This window comes from Myotis nattereri (assembly GCF_964212035.1).
Source record: "Myotis nattereri genome assembly, chromosome: 19".
NCBI classification, from domain to species: domain Eukaryota; kingdom Metazoa; phylum Chordata; class Mammalia; order Chiroptera; family Vespertilionidae; genus Myotis; species Myotis nattereri.
In genome coordinates, this window is record NC_138095.1 from 12467713 (window position 1) to 12481902 (window position 14190).

At 46.0% G+C, this 14190-nt stretch overlaps 1 protein-coding gene across 1 annotated transcript in view; it reads right to left on the reverse strand.

The window, feature by feature from the left end:
* Positions 1 to 4015: 4015 nt before the first annotated feature.
* SBNO1 (strawberry notch homolog 1) overlaps positions 4016 to 14190 on the reverse strand; it is a 48797-nt gene continuing 38622 nt past the window's right edge. The window contains exons 29-32 of the mRNA XM_081113571.1: positions 11582 to 11719; positions 8384 to 8460; positions 6658 to 6851; positions 4016 to 5535 (exon numbers count right to left, since the gene is read on the reverse strand). Coding sequence (XP_080969697.1) covers positions 5393 to 5535; positions 6658 to 6851; positions 8384 to 8460; positions 11582 to 11719 — 552 coding nt within the window. The 3' untranslated portion in view covers positions 4016 to 5392. The remainder of the gene's footprint in view (positions 5536 to 6657; positions 6852 to 8383; positions 8461 to 11581; positions 11720 to 14190) is intronic.

Consider the following 14190-nt stretch of genomic DNA (forward strand, 5'->3'; position numbering starts at 1 on the left):
ACATCAGTAGTTTGCAAATTCAGTATAAACCATGGACAGGATGATTTTTGTGTCTGATGATGAGACGTCAACATGCTACGTAGAAAACAAGCTCTCTGCCCCCCAAGGTGGAGTCAGAAAGAAGGTCAAGCTTCTTTACCCTCTTCAGTGCCCACAATGCTGCCGCAGCAAGAAAGGCCCGGGGCGGGGCTGGGGAAGCCGGGGTGACCGTCAGGCCTTGGCTTCCCCAGGCTGGCCCCTTGGTGGACGACACTAAGGGACAGCCTCAGCCTGCCTGCGCCCTGCCACGTCGCTGCCGAGGACATGGCTGCTGCTGCTGCAAAGCTCGGTTCAACCACTCGGCCCCGGAGGACAGCAGGCGAGTGGCTGAAGGGCATTCATGCTGGAGCATATCCCACAGGCCCTGCTCCAGGACACACCAAGTCTCCCAAATGCAGAGAACTCTGACATTTTCAACAAGTCTACCAAGTTCAACAGTAATGAATGAAACGTGTTCACGAATGAAAGGCCCATGAAATGCTCATAAAAACCCACTGCTTGCCTCCCGGGTGACGGACCCTGACACATGGGTTCACAAGTCACCCTGGCCTCCCTGCTGCCAACGCTAACCATTAAGGAAGCCTTGATCCAGCTCGGCCCCCAGGAGTGTGGCTCAGTTAGCCAGGAGCAATTCACCAGCACAATGAGGGTGACAGGACTGCAGGAGACCTACAGCCAGCCCTTCCTCGGTGAACTGCCTGGCTCCCGGAAGCCTCTGCAGCAGTTTCGTTGCTCTCTGTGGGAGGAGGACACCGTTCCTTAATGTGCCCTGCCCAATGCCACCGTCACCACATACATGGGCTGCACTGGGCTTGTCTCCTGTCTGCTGCCAATCTCTCTATCAGGAGAGAGCAGACGCACGTTACCTGTGCCACTGCAAATACATCTCTGATGATCCCTGTGGGTTAGTGAACAGGCCCAGATTCTTGGAGAAACACGGGACATTTGCAGCAGCAGCAGGACACACCTCAGTGTGCAGGTTACAGGCTCTTCCCCTGCCCCCGGGGGAGGGCGCAGGCCTGAAAAAGCGCAAGGCTGCAAATGGCTGGGTTTGCTGCGGAGCTGTGTGTGATCCGAATGCACTGAAGAAGTTAGAGGAGCTTAAAGGAAGTCTCGGGAAGAATTTTTCTTTTAATGTGAAAAGATCAGGCTCACTATAGCTTCCAAAGAGCAACATAAATGAGCATAACTAGTCATATAATGACAGTATCAGAAATTGCACTCAAGTTCACCCCTCCCCCAATACAATGCATTGCACACAGTAAAAATTTGTAATAAAAATGCAAAACACAATCGCATATTGGAAAATATTAACACAAAACACACTGGAATTCATAGCAAAGATGCAAAACTGAATTCTAAAATATGTGAATGAATTCAACTAAGAAGTTTTCATACTTTTCTACATTAAAAAAAAATTTATACAATGCCCCGCATAGGAAGTCAAGAAAAGAATAAATAGGATTGAAGGGAAAAGGGGAACACCAGTTGGTAAGGGTCTCAATTTACAAGAAATATTTACATTCAGAATTCGAAAGAGCTCAGCATTTCTATATACACACTTATGTACACATGTATAAGTACAACATGAAATGAGAAGGTGGGTCTCGATTTCACCTCGAGGCCTCAGGAAAGCATGACTAGCTAGCTTGAGTGGCAGGTGTCTAGATGTGCTTCCTCCACCTCCAGGCCCTTCCAAGACACTGCTTTTGTATTAGACACTGGCAGCCAATGAGGAATTTCTGCAAATGGATTTTGCTCACAGCTGCGGCCAGGTAGGCATGGACTGTGAGCAGCAGACTTCGAGCAGCCAAGAGCGCACAGTGCGTGTGCATGGGTGCGGTGTTAGCAGGGAGACCCCGACACAGGGAGCGGAGTCAACAAGTGCCATCATCCCAGTGGCTACCACTGTTAACCTCGAGGCCTGAACTGACCAAACATGTGATGACGGTCCCAGCCTAACAGCGACTCTCAGGCAGCACCATTCTTAGAAACTATTGAATATCCCTCAGGTACATTTTAAAAAACCAGGGTGTTCAGATAGGGACCTTCCTCTTAATCTCATATCAAGAAAAGGCCCCGACAGGAAAATACGTGGCCTCTGCTCCTACTTTTATCACCTGGGATGCACCCATCATTTCTGTTCTATCGCTCTCCCCCCTCTTGCTCAGCGGGAGGGAAAGGGCTCCCTTTACACAACTGTAAAAGCTGAGCGGGTACCCTCTCCTGTCAAGCCTGCCACAAGTTGTCTAACAGCATCACAGCCATTAGCGAATGAATGCCCAGGGGCTCCCGCCAGGAAACTGTCTCTAAAAGAGGCTGTTTCCCTGGAGTTTGGTAATCTAGACATTTCACTTTTATGGATGAGGCAAAATAAAACGAAAAGGTACATTGTTGCAACTCAAAAAGGTTTCTGAAGTGCTAAGTAATTGGACTGCAATAAATATATATACATACACGCACTACTACATTGCTTTGGGTGCAGGATCTTGCTAACTTATATACGGGTGTAAAGATACTGACGAGGGAATCTGCAATTTAGCAGCAAAAAGGGAAAACTGCTTAGGATATTTACTTTTTGATCAAGTTGTGTTTAAAGTACTTGGTTAATACCTTTAGGAATTCACACCATTGACACCTATCTGGATAACCCACTAAACCGAAGATAGACCTTGTAGTACGGAGGGTGCTAACTTAAGGGAACACTAATTCCCCCGAGGTACTGTCTGAGCAGCTCTGGACACTGTAAACTCTGAATACACTCCCGTGGTTGAAGGCCAATCTTTGTGCTCAGAGTCGTATTGCTAAAAAGGGAGAAAAGGCATTGCGGAGGCCAAGGGGACTCACAGAGATCCCCGGGGCTCTGGGTTCAGACGGGGCATTCAGATCCTGACATACACGGGCCTGCTTCAGACTTGATGTTCTGGCGGAGGAGGACCTTGAATGCTGGGTTTTCCCATAGTTGGCCAACCTGAACTTGCTGACTTGGCTAAGGGCACAGTGTAAAGGTCATATGCGCGCCTCCAGGAAGGGGGATGGGCAGCAGGCTCTGGCACGCCACCCCATGCAGGGGGTGCGAACGGCACCTCAGGCTCCTTCCACTTACGCAGAGTACTGCCTTTTTGAGGTCTACTCTATTTGAATTTTCAGAGGCCTTACTTCTGGACCTTATTATAAAAAGCAAAACGAAGCTGTTCTACCAAGAACAGAACATCTGACTGCCCCTTTGCATCAGGTAGCTATTCCAAGAGCAAACATTACATCATGAACCATGAGGCCACTACTGCAGGCTAAGGAACCTCATCCTGACCTGCCTGGGAAGCACGGGGACCTGCTCGGTGCCCATACACAGAACAGGGAACCTGGCCTACAGCCCGTGTCGCCCTCCCCAACCCAGCTGTTCGGTCGTACTGGAGGGGCCAGGTTGTTAGGCTTCCTGTCCCAGCTGTTTCACCTTAGCATGGGGCTAGTTTAAAACAGACACCTGGGAGGGCTGCTGCAGGTAAAGCAATTCTGCTCTGGGCTAGGGGTTGAGCTAGTAGCCCTAACAGGGGATTGGCCAACATTCGTGTGGATCACTGCCTGAGATACAGGGACTAGACTGAAGATAAAAGTTGCATCCACTGGGCAAAATATGCCGAAGAACAGAAATTACTCTCCATTTGTCTCTTAGGCATCAGGAATAAATGAATCCAAAGAAAGCAAACCTGTGGTAAAGGTGACACAACTGAACTGACAACCACTCAGGCGCGAAGAAACACTAGAGGACAGAAGCCCAGCTTGCCACCACCATCACCGCCTCACCTGGCGCTGAGGCGTCCAAAAGGTTACAAAGGAAAACAACTCAGCCGGACAGGCACTCACAGGTACTGGCATCTCACCCCTCAACACCTTCTCACCTACAACCCGAGACACGCTGAGCAGCGCCCCGTCAGACTACCTCTGGAGGTGGTGGGGCCTAAACAAGAGTCCACTGCTGGTTAGAATAACAACTTTTTATTTGACATCTACAAGATGGTTGGTATCTTGCAGCTTTTGACCAGGTTTATACAATCTCAGTTTTTCAATAGTGCAACCTGTGCAAGCAAAGAAAAGGGGAAAAAAAGGAACAAAAAGACCAATTGTCCCCTCACTTGTTTTTATAAAACATCTATTATAGGCGAAACAAAACTTACCCATATTATAGATAAGTGTCTATTCACATTTGTACATTACCATTTTTAACAGCTTGAGATAAACTCTACAATGTCTTACAAACACATTAAACAATATTCAAGTTACTAGGTAACAATAATAACAAGAAATAAACATACAGCAGAAGCCTCAAGTGTTTCCTCATTGTCTACTTTACAGCTCAAGTATGGTTTCCTTTTTTATGAGCGACCAACATACTAAGATAATAAAGTAAGAAAAGATAATTTGCAAAATGGAAGCCGAGTTGTCCTTCTTTCTAACTATCTTAAGTTAAGGAAAATGGAATTTTGAGAAAAAGCAGGCTTGTAGCCGTTTTTGCAGCACTCATTAGGAATACTATTAATACATTAAAATTAACTTTTAAGAGTTTTATCACACACACAAAAAAAAAATGTTTGTACTTATCACCTTAACAAGAAACCTGGGACAGGGAGAATGGGGGTGGGGAGAGGAGTCACGGGGTTAGAAGCAATACCCAGGTATAAACGTTATAAAAATGCAGTGACCAATGCTATACACCTACAAATGTTTCTCTCCGTCACGTGACATCTGTTAATCTTGTTTACGCATGCTTTCAAAGACATGCACTGTCAGAACAGAAACTAGAAAAGAACCTGAATGTGTGATGTGCAACCTTTCGTTTCATGCTTTAATAGACCTAGTGTTTAATAAGTTGGAAAAAGAAACCAATATATATTTTCTATATTTATAGACCCAAAACACATGCATCCGGGGAGAACTCCCACAGCAATGGCACGGATGACCTGCGTTAACCCTGAGCACTGTGGAACATTAAGTAAAGCCAGTTGGGAAGTTCCAAGCATTTTTAAACCAATTGTGGTTCGTAGCCTTTAACAAACTCACAAACAAACAAACAGATGGACACACGCACGCGCACACACCCCTCTGCTCCCCCAAAGTAGGAGCATATGGGAAGTACCATGGGCAAAGCAAAAGGAAAGACATATGTACCACCATCGGCACTGTTGATTTTCAGTTTTGCTATCTATTCCAGGTTTGTCCTTATTCCCAAAAAAAATTAACTAGAGAGAGCACAACTGAAAAAAATTATAATTCTTTGGAAACTGTCCCTGATTTTTATGCAAATGATATGCTTCAACAGCATTTCAGATACATCCATGTTGAAACCTGTCTGTTCTTATGCGTTGCTCAAGCTGGCAATGCTCTGGGGGTGGCGCTGCTGCCAGAGCTGTTTCTGTTGGACCGCAAGCTGTTGAGACTGGTCTGAAGTTGACAGGAGATTTACAAGAGGAGCCACACAATTTGCAGGGATGATCAGACCTGCCATTAGAAACCAGAATGTTTAAAGATTGCATTGAGGAGCAACCACACAGTATTTTACACTGCACAGCAAATTCCAAATGAGGCATAATATTAAGTATAACAAACAAGACTACACACCAAACCTAAACAAATACCTATCAACCAAAATGGCTCTTTCAGAAGAAACCTGATTCCTCAGCAGTGTTATCCACAAATACCTGGGCATACACACGTGTCTTCATGTCACAGTATCTTGGGTGGAAGAACAGACAGTGAAGTACAGAACCTTCCTATCTATTATCTTTTGCAGCTCCCCAAACACTGCCTTCTTTGGCAGGTACTCATGTAACAAAAAGACTACAGAGTTGTGGTCACAAACTCAATGCTGACTGAAGCAGGCAGATGCTTGCAGACTGGACAGCAGATGCCCTGGGTAAGGAAACTCTAGATTTCTCCCTGGTGGAAACAGGAGGGCTCAATATTCCAGAGAAGCTGCTGTGTGTTTTCAAAAGATGAAAATCCAGGCTTTTAGATTTTACATGTTGACAACTAATTCAAATAAATGAAAACTTGCAACCAAAAATACTTTGTGAAAAAAATGTTCACGGATTGCCTTTGGCCACAGGCTACCAATCTGCAGAGAGGAAGGTTCCTGCAAATAACACAGAGACCAAGCAGTGGGAAAGGGAAAGAACTGGGGGAATCCCCAGAGAGCCTGGGATAGAGCAAGTGGTGGCAACAGCTACCCCAGCCCTGCAGGACCCCGTCCACCCTCTGGGCAGTGGCTCTGAGTGCTATCACCTCAACCTGGCTAACAGACGTGACAGGGTGGACTTCAGACAACCCTGGGGCAAGAGGCTGAGCGCAGGCTTCCTGCTGGGAGCCGGCACAGACGGCCACTGAGGAAAAGGAGGAAGGAGGGCAAGAGCAGCATAAAATAAAAGACCATCCCAGAACTTTAACCAGAATCAGCAATGTCCATTCAAAGGTATAAGTTCTGTTCAACTCTTCAGGAAGATATAAAGCAAGTTCTACCCCACTACAGGAAGAGACGGTAAGATTCTAAGGTGTAAGAAGCAAAATAAGAAAAAAATGAGATCTTTTCCCCAGAGCTCAAACAAAACATAAAAAAAAACTCACCTACAATCCGCTGTCCATCCTCTGTTCTCAGCCGAACTATCTGCATTTTCACGTTTGTGCCACTGACAGATGCTAGAACACCCTCAACTTTTGTCCAGACGCTCAGTACTGAGCCACATAATACATAATAAGTGCGGCAACGAAGACCTATTTCACAAACTAATCCCAAGCTTGCTTTTTTACAATTGCCACGCCTAGGAGAGAGGGGGATGGGAATATTTATAAACACACACTCAAACAAAACGCTTGCAAGGTCTACCCAAATTTCAAGTGGAAAATAACCTGCCTTTACTGGCAGTGCCTTAGAGTATAGTCCTTTCAACATACTGAATTGTCTTTCCAATGTGAGCTACCACTACTGATTTTTAAAATTAGTTATTTCTGGGACCTCCCTATACAATGGCTGATTTACTGGGTTTATATCCACTTAAGCATTTGTCATTTTCTAGCCATTAGTTTACTTTGGATATTACTATATTAATGCAAGGTTATAAAATAATCCTGCCAGTTATTTCTATAGTACTTTGGGTAAGTGGAAAAGGTCTCAGCAAACAAAATAAAAGCATATAAATTTATTTTAAAAGCTATGAAAAAAAGACATACTAAAATTACTTTCACAATTCATCAATAAAAATATCTTTCCAGTATTAATTCAAGATGAATATACAGTATTAGGGCACTTTTCTTGCTAAAATTCAAAGAAAATGTTTTAGGATTTTTGTAGGCTAATCTTTAATATATTTTATCTTCAAGAGTTTTCCTAAGTTAATTTCTAACACCACTAATTTACTCTCAAAATAAAAACAAAAACACAGTTGCCCGGTTGGTATGGCTCAGTGGTTGAGCATCAACCTATGAACCAGGAAGTCACAGTTCAATTCCCGGTCAGAGCACATACCCAGGTTGTGGGCTTGATCCCCTGTAGGGGGCGTGTAGGAGGCAGCCAATGATTCTCATCATTGATGTTTTGCTCTCTCCCTTCCTCTCTGAAATCAATAAAAATACATATATATTTTTTTAAAATATATTTTATTGAATTTTTACAGAGAGGAAGGAAGAGGGATAGAGAGTTAGAAACATTGATGTGAGAGAAACATCGATCAGCCGCCTCCTGCACATCTCCCACCGGGGATGTGCCCACAACCCAGGTACATGCCCCTGACCGGTATCGAACCTGGGACCTTTCAGTCCGCAGGCCAAAGCTCTATCCACTAAGCCAAACCGGTTTCGGCAAAAATATATTTATTTTAAAAAATAACACTGCCCTGGCCGGTTTGGCTTAGTGGATAGAGTGTCAGCCTGCGGACTGAAAGGTCCCAGGTTCGATTCCGGTCAGGGGCATGTACCTGGGTTGCGGGCACATCCCCAATAGGGGGTGTGCAGGAGGAAGCTGATCGATGTTTCTCTCTCATTGATGTTTCTAACTATCTCTCTCCCTTCCTCTCTGTAAAAAAAACCAATAAAATATATTAACAAAAAAAAAAAAAAAAGAATTAACCAGGGGATGGTCAATCGGGGAAAAAGGAGACATATGTAATACTTTAAACAATTAAAAAAAGAAAAAAAAGAATCAACCATACACATCCTACAAGCACTGATGACTGAGAGAGCCACATCAAACAGCAAATAATGTGCTCATATACTTATAGAGAGCACTAAAGTAAAGGCATGTTTAATTAAATCTTGATGACACTGAAAAATGTCATGAGAAACATAAAATACTGACCAATAAGCATGAGTACAAGTGTCTGCAGATGAATTATATTGATCTAACCAGTGAACCAGGGCATCATCCGAGACGACCTGTTGAAAGTAAGACAAAAACTCTGTTGGAAAGAATTGCATTACACAAAATGGTTGCCTAATCTGATCTGTAAAGCTAACTTATACAGAATACCTTGCCCTTGCTACAGGCTGCATCTGAGGGACATATATCAACTTCTGCCATGAGGACCTTCCTATGCAACAGTTTTCAAATAGCTTAGTTATAATTATAACTAGGGGCCTGATGCACAAAATTCATGCAAAGGGCTCGGCCCTTGCACCCCCAGCTTCATCCAGAAGGTTGTTCAGCTGTCCAATCTAATTAGCATATTATGCTTTTATTATTATAGACTAGAGGCCCAGTGCACAAAAATTTGTGCACTTGGGGGGGGTGAAGGGGGGTCCCTCAGCCTGGCCTGTGCCCTCTCGCAGTCTGGGACCCCTCGGGAGATAACGACCTGCTGGCTTAGGCCTGCTCCCGGGTGGCAGAGGGCAGGCCCAATCCCTAGGTGCAGCCCCTGGTTGGGTTCAGAGCAGGGCTGATTGGGGAGTTGGGGCGCCGCCCCCTGTCATGCACAGAGCAGGGCGGACTGGGAGGTTGCAATGTCACCCTCAGTCACGCTCAGGGTAGGGTCGATTGGGGGGTTGGGGCACCACCCCGTCACACTCAAGGCAGGGTTGATGGGGAGGTTGCGGCGCCACCCCGTCACGCACAGAGCAGGGCCTATCAGGGGGTTGGGGCGCTGCCCCCTGTCATGCACAGAGCAGGGCTGATCAGGGGGTTGAGGAGCTCCCCCGTCACTCACAGAGTAGGGCCGATAGGGGAGTTGGGGCACCGCCCCCTGTCACACACAGAGCAGGGTGGATCAGGGGGTTGGGGCACCGCCACTGTCACACTCAGGGCAGGGCCGATGGGGAGGTTATGGTTCTATCCCATCACACGCAGAGCAGGGCCCATGGGGGAAGCGGGGGTTGGGGCGCCGCCCTCTATCACCCACAGAGCAGGGCCGATCAGGGGTTTGGGGCGCCGCCACTCTCACACTCAGGGCAGGGATAATGGGAAGGTTATGGCTCTACCCCATCACACGCAGAGCAGGGCCCGCGGGGGTGGGGGGTTGGGGCGCCGCACCCTGTCACACACAGAGCCGCAGGGCGATCAGGGGGTTCGGGAGCTCCCCCTGTCACACACAGAGCAGGGCTGATCAGAAGGTTGGGGCGCCTTCCCCTGTCATGAACAGAGCAGGGCAGATAGGGAGGTTGTGGCCCCGCCCCCTGTCACACACAGAGCCGCAGGGCCATCAGGGGGTTTGGGCGCTGCCCCGTCATGCTGATCCTGGTGCTGGGAGGCCTCGCAGCTCCGCTGATCCCGTTGCTGGGAGGCAATATTACCCTTTTACTGTATAGGATAGAGGCTTGGTGCACGGGCGGGGCTGGCTGGTTTGCCCTGAAGGGTGTCCTGGACCAAGGTGGGGGTCCCCACTGGGGTGCCTGTCCAGCCTGGATGAGGGGATGATGGCTGTTTGCAGCTGGTCACACACCCTTCAGGGTGGGGGTCCCCACTGGGGTGCCTGGCCAGTCTGGGTGAGGGGCTGAGGGCTGTTTTCAGGCTCGTGGGTAACTGAAGCTCCCAACTGCTCCTTTTATTTTTTTATTTTTTTATTCTGGGCCAGCTTTAGCTCTGGCTCCAGCTCTGAGGCCTCTGCTGGGTTCTATAATCGAGACACTGTATCAACTCCAGCTCTGAGATCCCGGCTCACTGAAAGCTGGTTTCTGGGGGTTTGTTTATCTTCTACATTTGTTACAATGTTTCAGACTGCAGGCTCAGAGGCCGCCGCCCCCCCCCCCGCCCCCCTGAAGTAAGCAAGCCTCATATTAGTTTCAAGCTGCCTGGCTGCCGGCCGCCATCTTGGCTGGCAGTTAATTTGCATATCTCGCTGATTAGCCAACGGGAAGGGTAGCGGTCGTACGCCAATTACCATGCTTCTCTTTTATTAGATAGGACTGTTTCCAAGTGACAATGGCCAAGAGACTAAAAGTTTAAGGTAACACTAATAATCCTATTCTATACAATAAAAGGCTAATATGCAAATAGATCAAACAGCGGAACAACTGGATGGAACAACCAGTCGCTATGATACGCGCTAGCCACCAGAGGGCATGCACAGAACATGGCAGGCATCAGCCGTGGTGTGATGGTGGAGCAGGTGAGCAGGGGCGCCAGTCCAAGGTGGGCACCAGTCACTGTCATCGGGGTGAGCCTCTGGTGGTTACTGAAAATTCTTTGCTCCCACGTGCCACTGTCCCGCCCAGTGCTCGCACCTGCTGCCGGCACCAACCCTGCTCGCACCCATTGCCAGTGCCCAGTGCCGGTCCCGATCGCCCCTGAGGGCTTCTCTACCTCCCCCTGCTCCTGAGGGGTGAGTAGGGCAGCAGCCGCCACTCGCACCCGCTAATGGCGCTAGCCCAGGGGTGGGCAAACTTCTTGACTCGAGGGCCACAATGGGTTCTTAAACTGGACCGGAGGGCTGGAACAAAAGCATGGATGGAGTGTTTGATGTGAACTAATATAAATTCAAAGTAAACATCATTACATAAAAGGGTACGGTCTTTTTTTTCAATAGTTTTATTCATTTCAAACTGGCCAAATCCGGCCCGCGGGCCGTAGTTTACCCACGGCTGCGCTAGTCCCAATCGCCCTGCGCTGTCAGCGGGTGCAAGTGGGGCCAGTGCCATCTGTGTGTGGGAGCGGCTGTGGCGGGAAGGGCACAGAGGATGGGCTGAGACCTGCCCCTGTGCCTACCTCAGCCTCACGGCCCACAGTTCAAGTTGCAGAAATATGTGCACTGAGCCCCTAGTAACAGTAATGTTAGGAAAAACATAGTCATTCACTGTTTTTCTAGAAATCATTGCAAAATATAAACAGCAGCTCCTAATGAAGCCAGAGTTGGTGGGAAGGAATTTCAGTCTTGCACATCTTCCCTTTATTTAAAAACTTCTGGTTTCACTGAAAGCTTTTTTTCTAACAACACAAGCTATTTTAAATAATCACCTTACAGGTTTCTTAATAGCAGGTAACATTAAAACTGGTATAACTATACTTTCAATCTTATTACAAAACAAATTATTTATAAATAGCATAGTGCACAAATGAAAAAAATACCTTCTTGTATTTCTTCTTTAGATCAGCATAAATTTCTAATTTGAGCTGTTTCCCAGTATTTGGTCTATAGACTAAGAAAAGCTTCTTTTTTGGGTTTACTTCTTTAACTAAGATGGCAGTCTTCTTGTTGTTCCTTATCTATTAAAAAGGTGGGAAAACACAAAGATTGGTGACTGCTCACTCTACGACACGCTGGTGTTTGGTGCCATCACAACAGCAAGTGGAATCCCTTGACCACAGCAAAGCAAACACAGAAGCATGAACACAAAATGGAGAAGGATGACACGCTGCGGGACAGTTTTACACGGTCTCTCTAAAAAGAGGGCTCTGGGACCCGAATTCTGAGGAGGCTGAAGACTTTCTTTAGAAAATGGGTTTGAATAAGCGTTAAAAGCATATATGTCCAGTGGAGACACTGAGCAAGTTCTAGTCCATGTACCTGACTCAGAGCCCAAACAGCCTAGAGACAAGTGAGGCAGGAGTCAAGGGAGTGGGCGCAAAGGGTCTTCACAGGAAGATTCTGTTACCTCTGCTGTATGGCTAAAATTTTTCATAATCGAATGCTGTAAAAAATGTCACTCTCCTTCAAGTTACAATAAAATATAACCTCAAAGATAATGATTTTGATCACCCACAGGCTTCTGAGTTCATCTCATCCTTAGGTGCCACCTACCCCTAATGGCTGCCCCAGGGGGAAAGATATCAGCTGTGATGGACGATCCCGTGCTGAATAAGAAAATCCAGTGCTGAATAAGAACCACATAACTATGTATATAGAAGTGGAAGAAAAGAATGCATCTGACAAACGATGGAACTTACATAAATTTTTTTAAGTCAGACTTATGAGAGAAATCCTAGGAAGAAGAAGTTACCAGCAGTTGCCAACCTTTCGGACCTCACGGACCACCAGTGGTCCGTCCGCAGACCACCGGTTGGCGACCGCTGCTTTCAAGAGTGATTAACGATGACTAAACAATAATCTCTGAAGGGAAATTGAAAGAAAAAGAACAGTTTCAAAGTGAAGACATTTCCCCAGCTGCTCTACAACATGAATGTCTTGCTGAGCAGCTACGTTTTTATATTAAGGTCATTCTTACACTGATAAAAAGACAACATTTTGCTTTTCATGGATATTAAAGATCCTTTGTCTTTTACTGGCTCAAATGATTTGAAACACTGTTTATATAATTCTGCAAAGTTAATAAAACAATCGTTAAAGTGAAAATTACATTTTCAATCTTTTTACCAGTTAAGGTAAAATACTTGATAAACTTATGAAAGTACAATGTTTCAAGCAAATAACAGTGTGATCTGAATTAGTAGAGTCAAATAAGTTCACTGTGTTATAGCCCAGTGTTTTAAATTCTGGCAATAATTTAAAATGAAAAACAATAAACAATACCCTTTGTGGACCAAGCAAAATCCACCTAAGGGAGAAATATGGATAAAATCTGGTGAACTGCATCGATATCCTGGTTGTGATATTATACTATAGTTTTGAAAACTGTTCCCATTAGGGAAACTGGTGTACAAGAAATTTCTCTGTATTTTTTCTTATAACCTCATGTGAATTTATAATGATCTAAGTAAGGTTTTCAAATAAGCAAGCAAAGAAACAAGGAACCAGATCCAATTTGAGAGGTTTTGCTCTTGGATCGGGGACCAGTAAACCAGGTCTGTGGACCAAGTCTGGCCTGCAACTCCCAAGTTTAACAGTAGCAGGAGGGGAGGGAGGGAGGAGGAAAAGCACAAAGCAGAGGCCATATACGGCCTACAAAACCTGCAATATTAACTACCTGCCCCTTTACAAAAGGCAAGCAGGACTCCTGATTTTTTTTTTTTTAATATATTTTATTGATTTTCCACAGAGAGGAAGGGAGAGAGATAGAGAGTTAGAAACATCGATGAGAGAGAAACATCGATCAGCTGCCTCCTGCACGCCCCCTACTGGGGATGTGCCCGCAACCCAGGCACACGCCCCTGACCGGAATCGAACCTGGGACCTTTCAGTCCGCAGGCCGACGCTCTATCCACTGAGCCAAACCGGTCTTGGCAGGACTCCTGATTTAAACGGCGTCTGTGTCTGGGTATCACAGACACTCCGCTGCACACAGTTACATCTTGAACCAGGCCGTCACTGACAGTCACTCCATAAACATCTATATACATAAAAGGCTAAGCAACCAACCAATAAGTATGACACACACTGACCACCAGGGGGCAGACACTCAACACAGGAGCTGCCAAGGAACCCCACCCATGCATGAATTCGTGCACTGGACCTCTAGCATTTTATTTTATTTATTTATTTTGGGGGGGGGGGGGGGGCTCAAGTATTTTAATAAAGCTGTTGGGGGAGGAAAAAAACGGAAAGAAAGATAGATAATTTAAGAGAAGGTAAGTATTAGAAACAGGCAAAATCTGCCCTGGCCTAGGGTAGCTCAGTTGGTTAGTGTCATTGGGAGTTCGATCCCTACTGAGGGCATATACAAGAATCAACCAATGAATGCATAAACAAGTGGAACAGCAAGTCGATGTCTCTCACTCTCAAAATCAATAAAATAAAATAAATTTAAAATTTTATTTATTGCCGAGACCGGTTTGGCTTA